Raw genomic sequence first — 23,917 nt, 5'->3', positions numbered from 1 at the left:
AGTGGTAAAAGTGCTTAAAAATACTGAATATATAAAGAAAGGAGAAAAAGTATTTAAAAAAACGTTGAAACGTGAAACAGTTGCTCAGGAAAGCCACATAATATAGTACCAGTCAAAAGTCTGGACACACATTTAAGAGTTTTTCCTCATTTTTACTATTTTCTAGAACAATACTGAAGACAAAAAAACAAATGAAATAACACATATGGAATTATGTAGTGAGAAAAAGTGTTAAATAAACCAAAATATATTAAACAATACATATAAAATGTGTATATATATCATCCATCACTGTCAAATATATATTTGAGTAGGCTCTAAGTACTGTAAATAACTACCTACTGTGTGTGTATATATATATATATATATATATATATATATATATATATATATATATATATATATGTATTTTGACTATTGTTTTAAAAATTGTGAACCCATCCTTTAAAGTCACTCTCTATGCAAAAAATGAACATTTGCAATGAAGAGCGATAATAAACCCAGGGAGGATTCCCCAACACTTTTTTAAAAGTACAATGCATTGAATTAAGGAATGTAGAGACACGATGTATACTATTCTTTTTTTTCTCTGACATCAGTGTGCTCAATGGTTTGGATAAATGAAAAAAATACATAAATTATTTGTTTACAGTCTTCTCGCGTTTGCAGTGCTGTTATGTCTCCATTTTTCCTGCAGAGGTCGCTGTTCCTCTCTCCACCAGGCCTGACCGTTTAGTCTGGGCGCATGCGCAGTATCCTCATTTGGCCTCTGGTCTTTCAGGCGCTTATGATGCGCTGAAAGGTTGTCCGCTGCTCAGCTCTTCTTCACAACTGTTTAACGTCTAAACTCGGCTTGAGGAGCTTGCTTGGTACTCTCTGCTGACGAGAAAAGCCCCTGCGACGGTCCAGTGAGTGGAGTCTGCCTGCAGTTACTGTAAGGAAGCCTGAATTTTGGGTTGTTGAAGTGGTTAAACTCAGTCAGGTAGCTAGCTTTATTTAGCTGGGTTTAGCAGTTAGCTTATCCGAGCGTGACCGCTCTCTTAATTTGGTTGCAGCACAGGTTTGAAGCTATGGTGTCCTTTCTGGAACAATTTCACAAATGGGGTGATGATGGCAGACGCTTGGCTTTCTATCAGCCAGCTAGTGTGCATGCTACGTCGTTAGCTACCCCGGAACTGTGGGGCGCAGGGAAGCTAAAGTTGCTAACTTGCCGCGGGTGGAAATCAAGCAAGTGTCGCTACTCGAGCTGGATGTGTAACATCACATCCAAGCTGGCTTATCAGATGTGTTTCGGTCAGTTGATCAAAGACGAGGATGGCCACCTCGTTAAACGTTTTGGTAAAAGCTACAAGGATGGTGATAGTCAGGTTAGCTAACCTCAGCGAAGGCCTGGGTGTCTTATGTTACTTTGCCTTGTTTGAGAGAGCAGGCAGGGTTTGTTTTGGACATGGTGGTTAACGGTAACCTAGCCAGCCAGCACCAAGCAAGTTCAAAATATGTTATATAACAGTTAGAGATAAGCGTTCTTCAAATGTCCACTTTAACTTATAGATCGAATGTTCAAGTAGCCAGTTACTTAGCAGAATTTAATGGGAGGAGATGTCGCAAATGGGTTATCGACTGCTGGCTGAATAGCTGTCCAGCTATTTCAGCTTTTTGAAGTTGATGTATGCAGATGGCCTAACGTTACCTACAGCCAGGGGTGGGAGAAGTATCGTAACCCTTTACTTGAGTAAAAGTACCAATACGGCAATGTAAAAATACTCCATAACAAGTACTGCATGAAAAAATCCTATTTAAGTAAATAAAAAAGTAGATAAGTATTAGCAGTAAAATGTAAAGTATTGCAGTAAAAGTAGTGGTTTGGTCCCTCTGACTGATATATTATTATATATGACATCATTAGATTATTAATACTGAAGCATCAGCGTGTGAGAAGCATGTTATTGTTGTAGCCATGACCGTGACCAGGATTTTTAGAAATACTGAGGTCATGAGTCCTGTTAGAGGGGCGAGGTGGAATACCCCACCCCCCAACCCAAAAAAATAAAAAAAACTAAGACTGCAGTATAAATCTATGCGTTTTAATGCATTTTGAGAGTAACAATAATTAATCACTTAGGAAATAATGTCATTGGACTAGAATCCAACACAAGATAAGTCATAAATATGGCCAATTTTGAAATTACTCTTTTTCTGTTCAGTTTTTTTTTTATTGCATTGAAATCACTTTAATTGTCAAACAAATTGAGGAGAGGAGCACAAGGTTTTGGCCTAAATTACCTGAGGGGTGTTCTGACACTCATTACTCAAGTTCATCCAAACAATAAGTCATAATTTAAAAGTCACACATGGCATGGCAGTGTAAAATCAGTGTGTAAAATCTAGTAGAACAAAGGAAGATATATGACTGTTACAGCCAGGAACCCAACCACAACATAAAAGATAAAAGATTTTGCAAGATAAAAAAGATACGTAAAAAAAAAAAAGATTTAAACTGAATAATGAAAAGAGTGTTAGTGCTGTGTGTGTGTGTGTGCTAGTGTAAATGAGTGTGGTTTTTAAAAAAAAAAAAACAACAAAAAAAGACAGGAAAAAGTCATGGGGAAAATCCACAGTGGAAACGCCCATCTGCCAAACAAGAAAGAAAAGAATAATGCCAATGGCAGCAGCTGACCGCAGGTGAAGGAAGCCTCCTCCCACAAATGAAATGTTGTTCAGGCACTGGGGGGGAAATGACATAAATATTCCTCTTTGGTGTTTGGCCAGGGTTTGAAGTCTTCAGATTAACAAGCCCAAACAAGCTGTTCAGAATTACTGCCCTTGATGATGTCATTATGGGGACACAAGCAATGAATTAGCATTGATTAATCAGTTAGCGGTGCTTTTCGGAGCCAGGAACACTGCTTACCAAATGTACTGTAGCCTACGGCCCAGTTGGTAATTTTTTTTTTTTTTAATTCTTGGGTGTGGGGTAGGCAGGCAGGGACGGATATAATTAATTTCAAATTTGGTTGGTGGTTGCTACACCCACCAAAAATGTTGTGTTCGATACAAGGGAAGAAAGAGGTGCTGGTCCACAAAGATTCAGATACATGAAGGTGCAGCATTAGAGAGAAAAAAGGAATTCTTGAACAGCACAATGACCCAGAAGAGACTGATTTCTCTCTCAGACATGCAAACATATTTATTTTGGATATAGGCTGCAGGGTTTCCTCCAGAAAAGTTCTGTAGGTGTCTGTGATGACAGGATCACTACATTAAGTCAGTGCTAAAAGCTGAAGATTTGAAAATATGACTATGCAATGTGTTGTTGCGAATAAGTCATTTATTCAACATATTTTAAAAAAACATCAAAAACTATAGCAGAGTCTTACAAAGAGAATCTGACAACCTACAGTCTTGGAACATTACAACAACAAAAGAAATTAAATTAAAATAAATAATAATACGTTTTTGCACTCTATAAAACCTTTGACAAAAGCCTTGGAGTGCTGGGCACATTTATACAACAGCAAAATAAATTACATAATATCAAAGTTTTTGCACGCTACAAAAAAAACTTGTATAAGTGTCCTGATTGGCTCGATCAACCGAACCGATCACTTCTTATAATTGCTTATAATTGTGTCCTCTCCTTCATGAATACTGGAGTCAGAAAAGACCGGTCAGGTGAAAGCAAGTAAAGTAGTGTTGCAACCGCGTTGCATGAAACTATCCAGTCTCTTTTCAGATCAGTGCTCTTGAAGGAGAAGACATAAGCAAGTTGGATCACTACACATCATTCTCCAGCCACATGGGGTCCGTTTATTTTGACCCGCATACAGGCTGTCAGGCTGTTTCTGAGGTCTGTGTTGATCTATTGCAGAATAATCACACAAGTAGTAGAATTGACCGACAAAAATGTAACTTGGTAGAGTGCATACCTACATAAACTACACAAGCCCATCATGGTTTACCCAGTTCATACTTGACACTGGAATTGTCGATGTGATAGCAGAAAGCTTCAGTTCATCAAAGTCCGAGGCCAGATCCCTCATCACCTCCAACTGTCTCCTCGTAAGATGAAGCAAATATTTTAAAGAGAAAGATTTTTCATTAGAAGTGAGAGACTTTTCATTAAAGCAATTCATTTTCAAGAATTTCATCAAACATTTATTGGTTTCTGCTAGTCTCACCTTGAAAATACTCAGTGCAACATGCACCTTGAGCAGTGCCCCTTCATCCACGGTCGGTGCAAGCACTTTTAAATTTTCAATGCAGTCGTCTTCCTCCCTCTCCAGAGCTCGAGGGCTGAGTTCATTGAACGCAGCTAGATTGTTAAACCCCGGGAATCTCCTCTCCAGGTGGTCCAAGTACGTCTCCGTTACCTTTTTGAAAAGATCAGAAATGATAATAATGATACAGGTTATTCGTATGATACTCTTACCAAGCTCAAGGTGCTTAACATTACAAAATAGGCAGGTCCTATTTTTTTCAAGTTTGTAACTTGAAACACTGAGTATTTAAATACCTGAGTGTGAAAAACGGGTCCAAAAAGGGGCCTTGGTCAATATCTCCATCCCCCTCGTGGCGTTTTCTTCTTTCCTCCTCCGCCTGTATGTTTAGACTTTTAACTCGATCTCCCAACTCGCTGAGGAATGACCGGTGTGGCTGCTCATCCCTTTCCTCCTCGTTTTATCGAATGGTCTCAATTGTGACAGGCAACTTAATTATTAAAGGAACATATTAAGGGTAATTTTCCGTAGACAAATTGATTGTTTAGCTTGTCATTCAAAGTCAACTTACATGTCCCTTAATAGCCAAAAAATGGACATCTTCCTTTTAGAATAGCTTTTGAAAGCCGTGTCAGGCGGGGGAGGACGTCTGTCCTGGAGGTGGATGGCAGCCACAAACCTGTACGTGACACAGTATGTATGAAGACCCCTCGCTACAGGGTCCTTCTGCTCTGCTGCCAGATTCCTCTGAAGAGTTGAAGTGGTTGTGTCCTGGAACAGCCATGTTATGTCCTTTACCTCCTAATGAACAACAAGGACATATAGGGAGGTTATAAATCTAAGAAAGAAGAATGGAAGATAATCTCTAAAAAGAAAAAATGTTGAAAAATGATTAGATCTTTAATACTTTCAGGTTGTCCATACCTCGGACAGTGGAAGCTGCCTTTAGCACAGCTGTGCGATTAGCACCGTTTCTGTAAATAAATGTGCAGGTCTTGCAGGTGCCCTTTCACTGAAGGGCATGTTGTCTGCAGCATCCCTTCACGCCAGAGCAGGGCGGTGTGCAGCACAGTGCTCAGACACTAGCCGGGGCCAGGAGTCTGTCAGCTGTTTGGCAACGTCGTTCTGGTGTCCTTTTTAAAGATGCAGATTACATTAAGCTCAGTATTTGGTTTGAAAAAACAAACATAAAAGCTCGACTTAAAAGCGAACATATTCACTTCTTAACCTGTCCCCAAACCAAATATACGAGCCGTTGGTATGGCTTTGGTTGCGATGACCTCACGGATGGGTTAGGGTTAATGCTGAAATTCATGTGGTAGATTATTAACATGTCATAAATTCTGCCCATAGACTTCAAGATTGATCTTAGCCTTAAAATGCTTCTGGAAAACTTTGGAAAACATCTGTTTTTGGGGGGTTGAATAGTGAACGGAAAACTGTTTTGGTGCACTTTGAGCGTGAATCTGGCTCTGTACCGTAGCCTGTAAATCAGAATATGAATGAAACGGCTTCACTAGCAACGCACGTGAGTCCGTTTCATTCAGATTCTGTAGCGCTTGTAAAATAGTCATTGTGAGTGCTCAGAGCCCAGAGGCAGCTACCCACTTCCACTCAGACTGGCTGTCATTGCAGTTTCTGGAAGTGAGGGATGAAGGGGAGGAGGAGGAGGAGGAGGGTCGGAGAGAGAGAGATGGCAGCAGGTGACATGCAAGGAGAGACAGGTTGTTGAAAGTGCAGTTTTCAGGATGTTTGCTGGCCTGACATGCCCAAAGAGAAAGGAAATAAGAGATATGAAAGTAGGATAAATATGTTGTTTTTATCTGTGCTGCTAGTTTCCATGGATTCTGAACTCATATTTGCTCTTTTTGTTGTTTTTTTTTCTCTCTCCTGTGTTTTTCAGACAAGCACTGATGTAGCTTCGTTGCGACGGTTGTCCGGCTCTCCCTCTACCTCCGGTCCCCGGTGCCTCACTGCATGACCTCAGACGACAACACATCAACGTAGAGCTACGAGGGGGGAAAACAGCCCCTTCCTCATCCAGGGACCCCTCCCTCTCGACTCCCTAACTGTGACGCTCGGTCGCTACGACGCCACAATCTTCTCATCTCACCTTTCAACTCATCTCCAGCAAAAGGGAGCAGGAGAAATTTTTCCACAAAGGAGCTGAACGCCTCCATTCGGGCCAGTGGAGGTGGTGGAAGAGCTGTCCCCCCCTTCCCCACCCCTCCCCGTTTATCCTCTTTCAATTCTCGTCTTTTAAGAATCTTTTTTTTTTTCTTTTTCTCGTGGTTGGCTTGAGTCCGGTTCTGCCGGCCGCGTGACTTTTCAAAACTGGGGCGCGATTCATGGGATGCAACCATGTCGGATCTCAGTGAGCGCAGGCCGGTCAACACGGACTACGCTGTCTCCCTGCTGGAGCAGCTCAAGTTCTTTTACGAACAGAAATTACTGACTGACATTGTGCTGCTGGTGGAGGACATGGAGTTCCCGTGTCACAAGATGGTCCTGGCCACATGTAGCTCCTATTTCAGGTGAGTGCACCACACGGTTGTCAGAATAACTCATGTTGTATGCTGGCGGGGGTTGGGGTGGGGGGGGATTTGTGTTCTCAGGCTGATTGTGAGCACGCTTTGTGCAGCTCCTCTCAGTTTGTCTCCTACAGTTTCAATAAATAATGCACCATAAAGCGTTTGGGTTTTAAAGACAGCAATTACTGCCCTCAGTCTGATTGTGATTAGGCGTAGCTGGTCGTTGTGTCTGTAAGCTCACCTCCTACAGTTACAATGAATAATGTAAAACGTCGTAGAGCAAATGTTATCCGCTCCATACATGGAAGGGATGGAAATCAAGTGGATGGTATTTCCTTGAAAGCTGGGACTCGAGTCGTCCTCCGCGCCAAGCGTTATTCCGCTTCCGATATATATTTTTACACGGAACAAATGAAGCAATCTCTTTAACCTGTAGTTCCACAGACGTATCCCTCACGGCCCTCGGAGGCCTCATTTGTAAGCGCAACATTGCATAATGAAGTGTGTGTGTGTGTGTGTGTGTTGCACTGCAGTGAATATGACAGAGCAGCAGCCTCAGCTCTGGGAAGAGTCCATCTGTACATGACAGGAGCTCATGCAGCATTTGAACACCCTGTCCATCTCCCCTTCCCTCCCCTCCCCTCCCTCCCCTCTTTCACCGCACACATGCATACCAAGAAAAGGTCCAGATGACTTAACGCCTCTCCGACACCCACCTCTCCCCGAGCTTCCCCACAAACTCGTTATCTGGTGCGAACATGCAAAGCATTTCCCATCCAAGGTTCAGAGGTGTCGGGGCGCTTCCTCTTAACTGCTACTCCTTCCTTTTTTCTTGTTCCCTCTCTCTTTCTCTCTCTTTCTGTCTGCTGCCGCCTCTCTTTCCACCTCCTCGCACGCCTAGCTTCAGGGTGAAAGGGGGGGACCACGGGACTCTGGAGGGAGCCTGTGTTTGTAGGGGGGGAAAAAGTCTGGTCACGTAGGTCTTGGTGAGAGATGGAGAGAAAAGGGAAGAAAGAGAGAGGAAGGGGGCGGAGGGGGCAGGGGTATGCCTGCAGGGTTGCGTAATACGGACTGGAAGGTTTTAGCCCCTGCTGAGAGAAAAACACAGACACAAACTCCCTGCACGGGAGGGCACGGTTGTTTTACAGACAAATTATTGTTAAAGAGTACAGTTACTTTCAATACTGATGAACAGGTCTTATTTCCCCTGATATATGAGAAAATCACAATTATGAAAACACAACACCTCCAAATGTATTGTTTTAGGGCTGCAGCTAATGGTTATTTTCATTATCAATTAATCTGCTAAATATTTTCTCATTTTGTCTATAAAATGTCAGAAATGGCCTTTGTAATTTTCCACAGCTCAAGTTGACGTCTTCAGATGTCTTGTTTTGTCCGACCAACAGTCCAAAACCCAAAGATATTCAGTTTACCATCACAAAAGGCAAAGAAAGCCATAAAGTCTTTTACTTTTCCAAAGCTGGAACTAGCAAATATTAAGTGCTTTTGCTTAAAAAAAAATCACTGAAACAATCGTGGGTGTTGTAAACTCAGCTTGGAAAGAACAGCCTGCAATAGGAGTGCAAATGTACATCCGCAAGTTTCAAAATAAGGATTCGCCCTTTCGAAACTCAAGTTTCAATGTTTCGAAACTTTTTTTTCCCAACATAAGGGCACCAGTTTTGATATAATTTTGATATCACCATTTACAAGATTTCAAACCTGGAAAACAAACTAACACACCAGCTGAACAGTGACGAACTCTGAAAATGTGTTGGAGAAACACTGTTAAAAAAAAAAAAAGAAGCTTCAGTTGTGAAGAAGCAAAACTCAATAATAATAATGTTTGCAGAGATTTGACTTCTTCTTTTTTTCCAGTGTATCAAAACATTTTGCAAGCCTTCAAAACTTAGTTTCAATCTTGCAAAACCTTTTTTTATTAAATTTCAAGCTTTCAAACACTCAGTTTCAACCTTTCGAAGGTTTGGGTTTTTTTTTTTTTTTTTTCTGTTTCGAAATAAGACATCCGTCCAAAGCCCAAAGAGATTCAGTTTACTTTCATATAAGATGATGAAAAGCAGTAAATCTTCATTTGAGAAGCTGGAGAGATTTAGTGTTTGGCATTTTTGCATGAAAAAATGATTAATCAGCTGAATATTTTCTCTATTAATCCATTAAGTTTGTCGGAAAAACAAAGGAAACCAGCAAATACTCACAGTTGAGAAGCTTGAACCAGAAATTTTTTGTTCAGAAAATTACTTAAATTAAAATTAAATGATCAAAACGCTCTACAGTCTACAACCCAAAGAAAAGCAGCAAAACTTTACATCTATGAAACTGAAACCAGCACATGTTGACAGTCTACTTTGATAAATGACTCAAACGATTATTTAATTATCATAATTGCTGTAGTTGAATCATCTGTCGACTAATAAACCGGTTAGTCTTTCAGCTGACTTGAAAGCATGTTTAGAAGTCAGTATGTTTACTGTTTGTGCTCTGTAGAGTGTTTATGGATTCAGTCCATACCTGAAGGTTCATGACTGTCGTCACATGATTGTTCTAAACTCTCTCCTCGGTGTCTGATAGCTGTTTACCCCAGAAAAATCATTTGGCACACAGGAAGCGATGTGTTTGTGCATTCCAGAGCAGCAATTGTATGTTTTGTGGGATAAACAGAAGAATTGCAAAGTAAGCATGTGCTGTGATGGGCCACCAAGTAGGTGGTGCCACCCATTAGAGACAAAAAAATGTAATGAAGAAAACACAAACAGTATTACAGTATCACGCAGGCTCTTTTATTTGACATGTGATCTCTTGACAAGTGCAGAACAGAAACATCACAAAATATCAGCTCAAGAAAGAAACTGTTCCTCAGATGCATAAAATGTGAGAAATCGCCTGCTGAGGCTGCAGCAACACGGCAGTCGGAGCTGAGAGAAGCACAGCTGGAGCTCAACTGTTAGCTGTGAGGTGTTTAGTGCCACTTCTTGTCATTTTGTCTCAAGAAAATTGGGTCGGTAGACACTGTCCAACAACTTTTAAGTACTTTATCAAGTCTGTAGCAGCACAAGAAATAAGATTTCAGTATTCAAATAATCGTTTAAGTACATTTTAAGCAAAAATGCACCACAACGTTCTCAAGTAAGTGTGAAAATTTGTTCAGTTACTTTTCTTCTGTGATTGTAAATTGAAGATCTTTGGGACTGTTGATCAGACAAAACAATAAATGTGAGGGCATCACTTTGGGCAACATTTTATAGATGAATTGAGATGATGTCCTGCTTAATCAATAATATAAATAATGCTTAGTAACTGTCCTTTTTAATGAATAATATCCAAAATCTCAGATAATACCCAGTGTCATTTCACCATGTCAGTATTATAAATGTGGATAAACAGCTCAGTTCAATACTGTTCAGTTTATATTTATGTCGCTCTCAAAGGACGCGACCACAGTGGGAAATTGGCTCCAGCAGCGGCCAGTTACAGCCGTCCTCCTGGCTCTGGTTGGTAACTTTGTTTTTGCAGCCACTTTGGCGAGTGTCCAGCAGTCATTAGGAACCTCTATTCATTTAAAATACAGACTTTGCAAAGTAATGCAGCAACCAAAACAGAGTTTGGAGGTGTATCAGCCACTGTGGAGTAAAATATTATTCTGTCTTATGGGTTTGTTAAGAAGTTCTTTCTTATGAATCATGGTGTTGAATAAAGATGAAGATATCAGTAGTTTGACAGAAAACAATTTAAGTTATTGATTAATGATGATAAAGTCATTTTCTGAGGGGAAAACAATGGTTCCAGCTTTTCAGATTGAAATATTTGCTGGTTTCCTTCATTTTCAACAGTTGTTGGTCAGTTGAATATTTTATTAGAATATCTGAATAACAATTAAAAGAAGCAATTTGCTTATATGAACTTGGGCCCTGAGGAAGTATGATGGACATTTTGTCTCTGTTTTCTGACAGACCAAACAATTAATGGATAAATCAAGAAAATAATCAGCATATTCATCGATAATGAAAACGATTATTAGTTGCAGCCCTTCAGTCGACTAGAAACTCCAAACAATTACAGATATGATGGAAGAGGTTATGAATTTAAAGAAAATTGTCGGGTAATTTTGTAGAATAAATGGTTAGGAATAAAATCTAACTTTTGTTAAGAGAATATGTCCAAATTCTCTGGTTCCAGCTTTTCAAACGTGAGTATCTTCTAGTTTCTTTTGTCTTCTGTGACAGTAAACTGAGTATCTTTGGATTGTTGACTGTTCGCCGCGACAAAACAAGACATTTGTGGACGTCAACTTGGACTTCAGGAAGCATTGATCATCATTTTTCACATTTCTGAAATTTTATGGACCAAACAATTAATAGAGAAAATACTTGACAATGAACAATAATAGTAAGTTGCAGCCCTAAGAAACGGACAAAATACAACTTATTATGTTTTCTGGAACAAATTAAGTCTTTTACTGGAAGACTAATGCTGATATCAGTATTTTGTGACTTTATAAAGTCAACATATTGTCCGATAGTAATAAAAAAAAAAAACCCACACATAACCTAAACAACAATCTTGATATGGATATGGTTTATTTCCACATTCGGTAACTTCTATGTTGACTGATGATCCTCCGTCGCTGTCGTCTCGTTCTTTCAGGGCGATGTTCATGAGCGGCCTCAGCGAGAGCAAACAGACCCACGTCCACCTGAGGAACGTGGACCCGGCTACGCTGCAGATCATCATCACCTACGCCTACACGGGCAACCTGCCCATCAGCGACAGCACCGTGGAGCCGCTGTACGAGACCGCATGCTTCCTACAGGTTAGTGCCAACACTTCACACCATCACATTTACAGTCAAAGTCCAAGTCAGGTGATGATCTGTATTCTTCTTACTGTTAATGCCATGAAAACAACAAAACCAACAATGAATATCTCATTCCTCTGTGCCATAGAGCGTCAGTGTTGTCCAAAAACTATTAAACACATCAATGAGCCACATGATTGTTCCTTCATTACCATGAACACACACTATAGTTTATTTTGACTCAATCCTACACACACCATCCTCCTGCCAGAAATACTCACTAGAGCGTAGAGTTGGAAGATGTGTCAAAATTTTCCTACCAGCCACCGTCAGGCATTCAGGGTGGGAATGAAAGAGGCACCATTCTGCCTACTACAAGTCAGTGTACCATCAGAATGATTTTGAAGCTGATATTTTAAGGTAAAATAGTTGCATAATGTTGCTTTAAGTGAGCCTGGTCAGGTTAGGTTAACCCATTGTTGCTAATTTCAGGGCTAACCCACCCAAAAAAAACAATTGGAGGTGGACTCAACCAATCACTGATAGCTGATATATTCGTCAAATCGCCCAAGTCTTCTAGAGCGTCAAATGTTGATTCATCCCCTGCGAAAATAGTCCTCAACAAATGCACTATTTCCTTGTTTGTCTGTTTAAAACTACAGTGACCAGCTGTTGAGACTTGTGTAAAAATGACATATTTGTGAGTCCTTTTGATAAAGTTTCAGGTCTTCAGTAGGACTCAGTGTTAAGTGCCATAGATGGATTAGAGAAGTCAGAATGTATTGAGAAACACATTGATAGTTTTGGTCTTTTCATGGGATTTGTTACCAATAAAAAATGTAGAGATAACACCACCAGTTTAATTCTTTAAATGATGAAGAAACCTTCACTAGTTTGAAAAAAACATGGTAAACTTGTCCAGTCTTTTAGCCACTTTGAATAAAGGACTGTTGTGTGGCCTCTTACCAACCAGATCTTACCAGCCAAAAAGTATTCATGATGATGATATGTAAACTTCTTTGCTAGGGGTCACTGTGGCCGGAGCAGGAAAATGTTAGTTTTCTTCCTTTCACATCTTTGATTCATGATGTTCATGTACATTTACCTCAGTGACTGGTGTTGTTTCACTTTTGTATGTTGTTGCAAAGAGAAATGTTTTCGTCTGCCAGACTCATGACTGTTATCTCTCTGTTCTCTATGCCGTCCAGGTGGAGGACGTCTTGCTGCAGTGCAGAGACTATCTGGTGAAGAAGATAAATGCGGAGAACTGTGTCCGCATGCTGAGCATCGGCGACCTGTTCAGCTGTAGCGAGCTGAAGCAGAGCGCTAAACGCATGGTGGAGCACAAGTTCCCCATGGTGTACCGGCAGGAGGCCTTCCTTCAGCTCTCCCACGAGCTGTTGATAGACGTCCTGAGCAGCGACAACCTCAATGTGGAGAAGGAGGAGACGGTGCGTGAGGCGGCCATGCTGTGGTTGGAGTACAACATGGAGGCACGCTCGCAGCACCTGTCCTCCGTGCTCAGTCAGATCCGCATCGACGCGTTGTCTGAGGTAACGCAGCGCGCCTGGTTCCAGGGCCTGCCACCCAACGACAAGTCTGTCGTGGTGCAGGGTCTCTACAAGTCCATGCCCAAGTTCTTCAAGCCTCGGTTAGGCATGACCAAGGAGGAGATGCTGATCTTCATGGAGGCCATGTCAGAAACGCAGGGCGAGGGATACGTAATGGCTGCGGCCGTGCCTACTACAGTAGTGTGTTACAGCCCACAGGCGGAGAAAGTGTACAAACTGAGTAACCCCCCGGGAGACCTGCAGAAGGTGGGAACCCTCGTCACCCCCGACAACGATGTGTTCATCGCTGGCGGACAGATCCCTCTCAAGAACTCTATCACCAACCACGGCAAAAGTGGCAAGTTACAGGCGGTGTTCCGCTCGGTAGATAGCTTCTTCTGGTTTGACGCCCAGCAGAACGCCTGGGTCCCCAAAACCCCCATGCTGTGTGCCCGAATCAAGCCCTCTCTGGTCTACTGCGAGGGCTACATCTATGCAATCGGGGGGGATAACGTCGGAGGGGAGCTGAACAAACGCACGGTGGAGCGCTACGACTGCGAGAAGGACGAGTGGAGCATGATGAGTCCCCTGCCCTTCGCCTGGAACTGGAGCACGTCCGTGGTGGCGCACGACTGCATCTACGTGATGACCCACGACCTGATGTACTGCTACTTCCCCCGAGCCGACACCTGGGTGGAGATGGCCATGCGCAAGACCAGCCGCTGTTTTGCTTCCGCGGCCGCCTTCGGTGACCTCATTTTCTACATCGGCGGCCTCCACGTGGTCAGCAACTCCGGCATCCGCTTGCCAACGAGCACCATCGACGGCTCCTCCGTCACCGTGGAGATCTACGACGTCAATAAGAACGAGTGGCGCCTGGCCGCCAACATCCCCGCCAAGCGTTACTCGGACCCATGCGTGCGGGCAGTGGTGCTGCTCAACTCGCTGTGCATTTTCATGCGCGAAACCCACATGAACGAGCGTGCCAAGTACGCGATCTATCAGTACGACATGGAGCTGGACCGCTGGTACCTGCGGCAGCCCGTGTCCGAACGCGTGCTCTGGGATCTGGGCAAGGACTTCCGTTGTGCGGTGGGGAAGCTGTACCCCTCCTGCCTGGAGGAGTCCCCCTGGAAACCCCCAACCTACCTCTTCTCCCCCGACGGAGCCGAGGAGTTTGAGGTGGACGGGGAGCTGGTGTCCCTCCCTCACGTATAGCTCTTAACCTCCCCCCTCCCCTACCTCGCTGACTGAACCAGGAATCTGTAAACGCAGAGGGATGAACACGAAAGGGGGGGCAGATCAGTTCTCTTGAGAAATGAAAGGGTTTGACGTTATCTGTGTTCTAGAGGGATCTCTGGACTTCGGAGGCTTGCGTTAGCTACAGCTGATGCTGATGAACAATGCAGCCCCGACAAGCTTGGAGCGAAAAGATGCCCCTGAAAAATACTAGTAATCTGAAAATTTCTGTTTGTTTTTTTTTTTTTTTTTTTCATTCTTCTTATTTTGTCAGTTGTGACATCTGTTAGATATTATTACAAGTCTGTCATACTGTTTCTACAATGTGATAATCTAAACGTCAACTGATTTTTTGTGATGATAATGAGGATGATGATGCACTTAACTGGTAAACCTTCTCGGAATGACAATGGCAACTGTACCAAAATCCCCCAGCCTCCCCCCCCTCCGATCGTGGCTTCCCTCTCTTCCTTCCCCCCCTCCCCTCCCCTCCGCTCCTCTTTTTCTCTTCTCACCGCTGTTAAAGGAATATTCCACTGAAAATCTATCATTTGAGTATCAAAAATATGAAAAGTCAGTAGCTTGCTCCTTCATTGAGGAGATAAAAGTATCAAAACGATCTGTAGAAACTTCTCAAAACATTCCTGCAGGATAATCTGTCTTCATCTGTCGGCTCTGAATGTTCTAAACATTTTTTTTCTGGTTGAACTTTGGTATGAGGTGACGGCGAAGACGTATTTTATGCAACAGAATCGGTTTGAGAAGTTTTTATGAGTGTTTTGATATCGAGCCTGAAGGTTTTATTTCTGACATTTGATAAAGGAAAATTACACACACACAAAAAAAAAAACTTGCACAAAGTCCTCTTACTGGAAGTATTCTGGTGCTTTCAGCCACATCTTATGTCTTTCATCAGCAAATAGTTTTACGTGGTAACTGAGCCATTTTCATGACAACCAAGCAAAAGCTATCCACTAATGAGGGCAATTTTGTGAGGAATTTTTTTTTTTTTTTTTTTTTTGGTCATGTTTTGGGCGGCATCTAAAAATCACATCAAGGACATCTTCTTCCTTATTTTGTGATTTTTTTTGATTTTAATCTTTTTAGTCTATAAAATTTGAGTAAAAAAAATGTCCCAGAACTCAAGCTGTCATCTTTTAAATTGCCTGTTTTAACCAACCAACCAAAACACAAAAAGTGTTCAGTTTACAGTCTCACGTTTGAGAAGCTGGAACCAGAACGTCACTTCTTAAACGTCTTAAATGAGTTTAAATGACTAGTTGATCGAGATGAAATTAACCAGCAACAGTTACGGTAACTTGACTTACTGTTCGAGCCATTTTCTCAAGCAAAAATAGCATAAATGTTCACTGGTTCCAGTTTGTCAAATATGAGGATTTTGCTTATTTTCTGTGTGTTTATATCATTGTAAACTTTAATATCTTTTGAGTTTTGGATTGTTGGTCAGACAAAACGAGACATTTTAAGATGTCAGTTTGAGTTCTGGGTTTCCGTACGAATCCGTCGTAACTTTTCAGATTCTTCAGTGGAGTATTCCTTTAAAAAAACAACAACAGAATTCATCTTTTTCTTCGTAAGGTCCTGCAGACGAGAGGAACCGTGGTTATCGGGAGGGGTGGGAGGGCTGATGGAAGGGGAGGGGGGGAATAAAAAAGGGAGAGGGGGAGAGGGTTTTAAAGAGGGTGACTGCAGGTCCGGTCACCCGTCGCCTCTCGTCCCTCGCCGCTCTGTCCTCCAACTCGACTCCACTAATAGCACCTCCGCAGCCTGTCTGTCAGTCTGTTTGCACACAGGTCTTCCACACAGCCAGCAGTTTACACCTCACTCTATCCATCGTCACATGATACTTCTTTTTTTCTTTCCACGAGGGTCTCTGCAAATACACACAACTCCACTCTCAGTACAAAAAACATAGGTTTCAGGCTCATGCATTTTTTTTTTTTTTTTTTATTTCCAAGCTGCTGAAATATATATATATATAAAATAAAATATATATTTTTCATATGTTTAAAAGACAACTGTTTTAGTGTGGGGAAAATAACCAGGTCTATTTTGTATTAGTGTCTTTTTTTAATTTAATATCAGACATTACTGTAGTGTGATTGTGAGTAGAAATCCATTTTTTTTTTTTTTCCTATCAGATTTAATTTTTCTCGAGTGAATATTGAGGAATCTTGCTGCTGATTGGTTGTGAGAGGAGAGGGCTGGCCCAGGGGCTGTTGCTATGGAAATTGTCCCAGCAACCACTAGCAGTAGTGGAGAGGGCGGGTTGGGGAGGGAAAGGGGTCTCCTCCTCCTACCTTTAAAAAAAATAAAAATAAAAAAAAACAAACAAAAAAAAAACATGAGCACAGGTGCTTCATGACAAACCTTACTAGCATGTTTGGCTGCATCATATTCCTTTGGCACTGTATTTTGAATGAACGTTAATTTATTAAAAAACATACCAAAAACGTTCCTGAAACTGACTCCCTGTTTGTGTTTTAAAATGTGGTGGTGCTGTCAACTTTTTCTTTTTGTATTGTTAATGTGCTTTTCTTTTCTGTTTTCTGTTTGTTTGGTCTAAAAAAAAAATGTCAAAGTGTCCCAACAGTTAGTCGATAAATTGATTTCTTCACTGACAAAATAATTAACAACTATTTTAAAGCAAAAAGCCAACGTTCCTCTCTTCCAGATAGTCATTTTTGAAGTATCACTGTTATTCTTTGTCTGATAGTTAATTGAATATCTTTGGATTTTGGACTGTGGTCGATCAAAACAGGCAATTTTATGACATCATGTTGGTTTTTTTGTAAACTGTGACGGAAATTTTAAAGTTTTCGGGCATTTTTTCTTTCTTCACTTTATTGTTTATTTTTGTAATTAAACTTTTTAACTTATTGTTCATTTTCATTTTAGTTTTTGGCCTTTTTTGTTTTTGAACTTGTTTTGTAAAGCACTTTGAGCTGCATCTTTGCATGAAAGATGCGATACAAATAAAGTTATTATTGTCATTTTTCAATACAATCAATCAAGATAATAATCTGCAGATTAATAGATAATAGAAATGACACCTTCAAAGGTTTTTGTCTGACCAGCAGTCCAAAACCCAAAGATATTTAATTTACAATTATATAAAACAACAAAGAGTAGGAAATCATCACATTTGAGAAGCAATTTTACTTGATAAATGACTTATTAATCAATTAGATGTATAAAAGTTGACAAATCATCATTTCACTGTAATTCCAAAATCTATAGATGGTGCCAAGAATTTAGTTTGGAAAAAAGGTCAGATTTTGACATTTAAAACATCTAGTAATAATAGCTGTGATGCTTTTTATATTAATTGATTAGCTTGTTGACAAGACAATGAATCAATTCCAGGTTTGATCGTTTATCATGAAAAAAAATACTTGTTGATTTAAGATTCACAAAAGGTAAAGATCACATCATTACGTAGTGAATACTTTTGAGTTTTTGGCCTTTTATCAGACATAAGTAAGAAAATGAAGGATACTCTAGGCTGTTTTAAATGATTAATCAAAAGAAATTCTAATCAGAATATGAATCAATAATGCAAACAGTCTCGACTCCGTCTGTACGCCTGTCAGTCAGTCAGGATCGCAGGGTGTGAGCGTCAAGGTCATCGGGTTCATGTGTCCCTTTGATGCTGCCAAATCGTTGTCAGACATCACATGGGTGCGTTTTTGTTCAGCCATGTGCTACCACCAAAACAACCAACCCCCCCCCACCCCCCCTCTTCCTCCGCTACACACAAAAACACACAAACACTCACCAACACTTTGTTTGTCTGACCTACATTTTTACAGACACAAACCCAGAGACTTATTTATAATTAGCCGACTAAAATAAAAAAAAAGTCTGCAGTATATTTTAATTATCTTTAATACAGCAATATAATATATCACTTTCTTTTGAAATACATTAAAAGCATCTGTCAAGAAAATATTCTGTGAATATGAATCCACAATACATTCATATCTTTTAAATACAAAATGAAAATATATATTGTCAGAGGATTTTAAAAAAAAAAAGAAAGAAAAATCAGCTTTTTAACAGCTGCTATCTTCTCAAACATAATCCAGAAATGGAAAAGTAAATTCCAGGAATGAGTTAATGGTCAAATAAGTTTAAAAAGCATGAAACAAAAAAAAAAACAAAAGAAGCAAACATTTAAAAGCGGTTTTAAAGACGGACAGAAGGGGTGACACTCATTACAGCTGTAAAAACTGGACTGGACAGAGCATGCTCACTGGACCACTTTTAATCCAACAGATGTTGAATATTTGCAAGCGTGGAGGGAAAAGATCCTGTAAGCACCTCAGAATTACAGTTATACAAGATAAAAGATTCACATAAATAGAATAAATGGCTGCTTGGTGCAAACACACAGCGATTGACAGATTCGGACTTGATCCAGTGTTGTCATGACAAAAACATGAATATTTATGAGATAACAGTTTCATACACAACAAATAAATAAGTTATCTGACTTTAAACTATCTGCAGATTTACTAAATATAGTTGTCCCAATATATCAAATACAAACAGCTGGGTGCAGGTTCCTTCATAGTTAAGGGAGGTATTATCACACAAAGATCAGGCAACAGGTTCACAAGGATTTATGTAATAACACTGTGGTGATTTCAGTAACAGCGTTCAGATTTTGTAATGCTTTTGCCAGAATCAACTAGTCAAACAATTCAATTTTTTCAGTGGATAGAAACGTAATAATGAACAATTTGGATAATAGGTAAATTTTATCAAGGAAAATGTCACATTATCTACTTTCTGCTTTTTAAAATTTAAGAATTTGCTGCTTTTATCTATTTTATAGTGTCATAAATTGAATATATTTGGGGTAAGGGACTGTTGGTCAGATGAGTGATTCGGACTCTATTTTAATCTATTTCCTGACATTTTTTACATTAAATGATTGATCATATAAAAAAATGGAATAGATTAATTGAGAATGACAATAATCGTTAACATCAGCCTTATCTTAAGTCACTCAACAAACCCAAAAAGTGATGGTCCAATCAATGCTTAGCAACTGTTACTAAGCTGTCAAGCTAACGCTACTCAATATGGAGTGATATTCCATATATGAAAAATTTGAAGGGTGGTGTCTTTTTTATAGCCTTTCAAAAACCAAAAACACAAGAGCAAAAGCACAAGAAAGTGACTAAACTGTGCTTATAAAATGGATAGTTCCAGTCTTTGATTATGATTGGCTGAACTGTGTTTGAAGTCACTGTAAAATACTCTGTAAACACACACACCTGTTACCGCTATCAGTGTTTAGGCTAACGTTAGCGGTTCTGTCCTCCAGCACTCCCAGCCAAACTCGTTACGTTGCCCTCATCCTAAAAACTCTTTCCTCTTGAAATGTTAAAATTGAACCTGTTTGAAAATACTAACAATAAAGTATAAATCTAGCTAACTGCCTTATTTGTCCATTTGCGCAAGCTAAGCAGCTAAAGAGGGCGCTATCAGAACGAAACAAGTCTGATCTTACATTTTTTCGTATCATGCTTATACTAGGACTAACTAGCTTTACAGTGCAACTCAAGAATAATGCAGCTCCTTTATTTCTGTCATATAAATGGGTCAACTGGTGACTTTTTGCTTGGCACATGCAGCGTTAGCATGATAGCATGTATGCAGCCATCAAGTACATATTTAGGAGCCTTTTACATGATTTTTGCTTTAAAAGGAGTTAGCTTGAAACATTAAAAAAATCAGCTGGAGATTGTGTTTTCAACCAACCATGTCCTAGCTGTAGCATTAGCTTATGTCCTAGCTGTAGTGTTAGCTTATGCTAGTTAGCTGAAGCTAGCAGTTTTCATTTCAGCTGAGAAAATCCACTGTCGCTAGAAATGTTTAAACATTTTTTTGAAAAAAACAACTAAATTTGGATGGTTAATTGGCCACCATTACCATTGTAAACTTCATATGTGCGAGAGCAGAAAGCTTGACAGATGTAGCAACAGTAACTAAGGAGGGAGGGGCTTACAGGAATTCATGCTGTTACCGCGACAACCACGATGTTATTACAAAGGCTGTACTGAATTTAAGATATAAACCGTTAAAATCTTCGGGCGTACCACAAGCTCATGCTGTTCTGTCAAATCCTGTGACACAGATTTATTTTAATACATAATTTCCTTTTCAGCAAAATATTCAGCTATATAGACAAATTTCTAGAAATACGAGCAAAGAGTGAACACCGCAAACCCGACAACAGCATCTTTAGTGTCTCACAGGAAAGCATCCAGCAATACGAACTGCAGCAAAGAGAAACAGGCGGGCAGACATGATGCAGCCTGCTGAAATTTCTGGTATTTGATCAAAAGCGCTGGCAGTCTCTGCCTCACAGTGAATATGGGCTGCACATTTAGTTAATGGCAGTGCTGCCTTCCTGTCCGGAGGGGCGTCACGCTAATATGAGGCTGGAAAGTCACCAATCAGGGATGTGAGTGTTGGGTTTTATGGTTCAGATTTAGAGCTCCCATTTGATTCTTGACAAAGCTGACCGTTGTTTTCCTGCTCACATCCTTCATAACACCAGCTCAGGTACGAACCGCCCCTCGCTCCGCTGACCCTCAGGCTTCACAGCAGCCAGAGGATGAGAGGATGAGGAGGCAGGCAGAGTCAGAGACAGCGGACTGGTGGAGGTGGTTTCAGGGTTTGACCTCAGTGGCCGGCTCCGTGGCCGGCTCCGTGGCAGGCTCTGGGCAGGCCTGGGCTGAGACGGCTGCAGGTTGGGCCAGAGTGGAGAACCAGGAGGACATGGCTGACTTGGCGCTGGTTAACGCTCCACCCACTGACTGACCTGAGAGCAGAGGTGAAGAACAGCAAGACTTTACTTACAAAGCAGGACCTTTAGGACATTTTCATATAAATAAATGTCTCTTCCTATTTCTGTTGCTAACTGACGACATGAAAGAAAATCCAAGAAAGATTGTGACTGTGCTTGATTGATATTTAACTCACTCTGCTTTAAGCTTTGTTGCACCTTTTAGGGCAGAATGAACTACACCTTTGTCACTGGGTGCACTGCATTTGGCCATGATGGCATGCTGGTTGTTACATAGCAGCAAAGGAAGGAAAATGGGCTTAAATGGAGTGTCTGTTGGGTTTTGGAGTGCACCAATTCTATATTGTCCCCCCAAGCTTCATTTTTATTGATGTTTTCAGGCAAGCAGATTGAATTGACACAGGAAACATAATACCTGTCTCATTACTATGTAATGGGTCACATATTATAGGCACATACTGTATATATGTTATCTGTTTTTTTCTCCAGTATTTTACATATTGATCACATCTTAAAGATAAAGGTACATTTCTCCATACAATTTATTTAATTGATAATTGCTGTCCAGTCGTCCTTTGTTGGGACCAAAAGTATTTAAAATACATCCATGCTATGAGTTTATCCTGGATTTTGTCCAGGTATAATGTGACAAAAAAGCAATTTTCTATTCTAAAATGTCCATTATTTCTTTATATATGAAAGAAATTAAGATGGTCAGCCTTTTTTTTTTTTTTAAACTATTGAGTCACACAATTTCAGTGCTGAAACACTGCAGCAAAATGAATTAATCTGCACCAAAGATGTGAACAAAATTTAAAAATCAGCATAAAACTTAAGTAGTTGAAGTAACTTTAAGTCAGCTGGCTGAGAGAGCAAGATGTACCTTGATCTTTATTTTAATCAAAGATCCAACTTTCCATCACAATATCTCAGAATAAGAGAAAATATACAACAAAAACTGGTCCTAAAGCATAAATACCAATCAAATTCTGTATCTCTGACATCGATTAGTAGATAAATGGAGAATCAATTGACAATTTTCATAATTGATTAATTGTTTGCTGCTTCCAGCTCCTCCAATGTGATGATTTGCTGCTTTTTCCTGCTTTATATCATTGTTAACTGAATATCTTTGGACTGTTGGTTGGATGAAACAAGACACTTGAAGATGTCACTGAGGACTCTGGGACCTTCAGAGGGGAAATGACACTGTCCTGAGTAAGAGCAGCATCATCAAACATGAGAGTGTCTATGTCTTCCCTCATTTCTGGTTAAACTTGGGGATTATTTTCTGTGCTTTCTTACCCACTGCCTTCCCCGTCTGGACCACGCTGCGGCTGGTGGTCATCATGGCGTTTCCGATCTTCTTCCCTCGCTCACTGTTCTGCACTGAGCTGCAGTGGACATGAAAGGGGAGGGGTGTGGAGGGGGAGAACAAGATGTTAACAAATCAGAAATGCACCTCTCACCTCCCTGTGTCCAGTGTGACATTGTAGGAATTCTTTGTCCTTTCCAAGAAACAAACCACACAAAAGTGCCACTGCTAAATGTTGCGCCAACCTGTTAGAGGGAATTACGTAACGGCAGAGAGGCTGAGCAGCAGTCACAGGTGGTGTATCTGATGTTCGGAGCTGACCTGAGAGCGGAAACGACGAGGCTACGTTTCACAACAAATGGAGAGCTAAATGTAGCCCCGTCTGGCTTTATCTGACCAGCGGCCTGGTCCGAGTCCAACATGCAACCTTTCACGTGGATCCCAGCTGACCTGACATTCAGCGGGAATCTCACTCTGTATCATCTGGGGGCAAACAGCAGCGTTGTTTAAAAAGACGATGTGGACACATGTCAGCAGCTGCCGAGCACAGACGTCTGTCAGTCTAACACTCGAAACCTTCACGCCTTCTAATGAGCCAATTATTTCATCTGAAAATAAACTCTGTCGCTGTGAATTTTTTACCACAGTGCAGCTGCCTGTAGTGGATTGTTACCTTTGAGGATCACAACAGAGAGCCGTCACGAGTGGCAATGAGGAAAAATGCTTCCATTTTTAAAACGTGACACGTGTTTTCTTTGTTTTGGCAAAAAGGACAAGACGGATCTGTCCACAAATGCGGCAGAGGAACACACTTCTGCATCTTCAGTGGTGACCTGATGCTGCAGTAGAGGATTTAACTAAAAAGCTAAACCAATAAACTCATCACAAATCTTTGAACAATACCGCCTTTTTGCTCCCAATGCTTTTCTCTCCATGAAGATTGATCCCTCTCTGACTCACCAACAACCTGTTTCAACAGGAATTACTTCACATTAAGGACACCATGAAGACACCATTTTATGGGATCTTTAAAGTAAAAATGAGCAAATGATTTTAGTTATATATTAACCAAACATTATGCCATCTGCATGGTCGAATGTTGTGTTAAACAGAGAGTGAGATTAGAAGTGTGTTAAATACGAAGCTAGTGTTACGAAGGCAATTAGCCTAGCTTAGCATAAAGACTGGAAGCAGGGGGAAACAGCTAGCCTCTAAAGCTAATTAAGATGCTGTATCTTTGTATCTCCACAAAAAAACAGAAATGAAAATATGATAATTTGTGGTTTTATGGGTAGTTACATCCTGGAACAACAGTGTATCCATCCACCAGTTGTCTCGTAACTTCATGGTGACGACAAGACTCTTGGAAGTTTCTGGCTGCTGTAGTTCTGGCACATAAACCACA

The 23,917-nt window shown here is 40.7% G+C and overlaps 2 protein-coding genes across 2 annotated transcripts in view; one reads left to right on the top strand and one right to left on the bottom strand.

The window, feature by feature from the left end:
- The first annotated feature begins 662 nt into the window (after positions 1-662).
- kbtbd2 (kelch repeat and BTB (POZ) domain containing 2) lies at positions 663-15,981 on the top strand. The gene is made up of 4 exons (XM_042399615.1): positions 663-934; positions 6,121-6,751; positions 11,414-11,579; positions 12,773-15,981. The coding sequence occupies exons 2-4, from the start codon at positions 6,579-6,581 to the stop codon at positions 14,330-14,332; spliced, it is 1,899 nt and encodes a 632-aa protein (XP_042255549.1). The 5' UTR covers positions 663-934; positions 6,121-6,578; the 3' UTR covers positions 14,333-15,981.
- Positions 15,982-18,244: 2,263 nt separating this feature from the next.
- avl9 (AVL9 homolog (S. cerevisiase)) overlaps positions 18,245-23,917 on the bottom strand; it is a 35,468-nt gene continuing 29,795 nt past the window's right edge. Inside the window, exons 15-16 of the mRNA XM_042399608.1 lie at positions 22,503-22,591; positions 18,245-21,212 (exon numbers count right to left, since the gene is read on the bottom strand). Of these exons, the coding sequence (XP_042255542.1) occupies positions 21,061-21,212; positions 22,503-22,591 (241 nt within the window). The 3' untranslated portion in view covers positions 18,245-21,060. The remainder of the gene's footprint in view (positions 21,213-22,502; positions 22,592-23,917) is intronic.

Source organism: Thunnus maccoyii, chromosome 21 (genome assembly GCF_910596095.1).
Source record: "Thunnus maccoyii chromosome 21, fThuMac1.1, whole genome shotgun sequence".
Taxonomy (NCBI): domain Eukaryota; kingdom Metazoa; phylum Chordata; class Actinopteri; order Scombriformes; family Scombridae; genus Thunnus; species Thunnus maccoyii.
The sequence above is the reverse complement of the archived record's forward strand: the minus strand, read 5'-3'. Positions and strand labels throughout refer to the sequence as shown.

What these genes read in the sequence shown, in the direction of transcription:
- kbtbd2 (XM_042399615.1), top strand. Translation starts at nt 6,579, where the DNA reads ATGTCGGATCTCAGTGAGCGCAGGCCGGTCAACACGGACTACGCTGTC. An exon ending in ACATGTAGCTCCTATTTCAG is followed by an intron (nt 6,752 to 11,413) that starts GTGAGTGCACCA and finishes TCGTTCTTTCAG; the next exon opens with GGCGATGTTCATGAGCGGCC. An exon ending in AGACCGCATGCTTCCTACAG is followed by an intron (nt 11,580 to 12,772) that starts GTTAGTGCCAAC and finishes TATGCCGTCCAG; the next exon opens with GTGGAGGACGTCTTGCTGCA.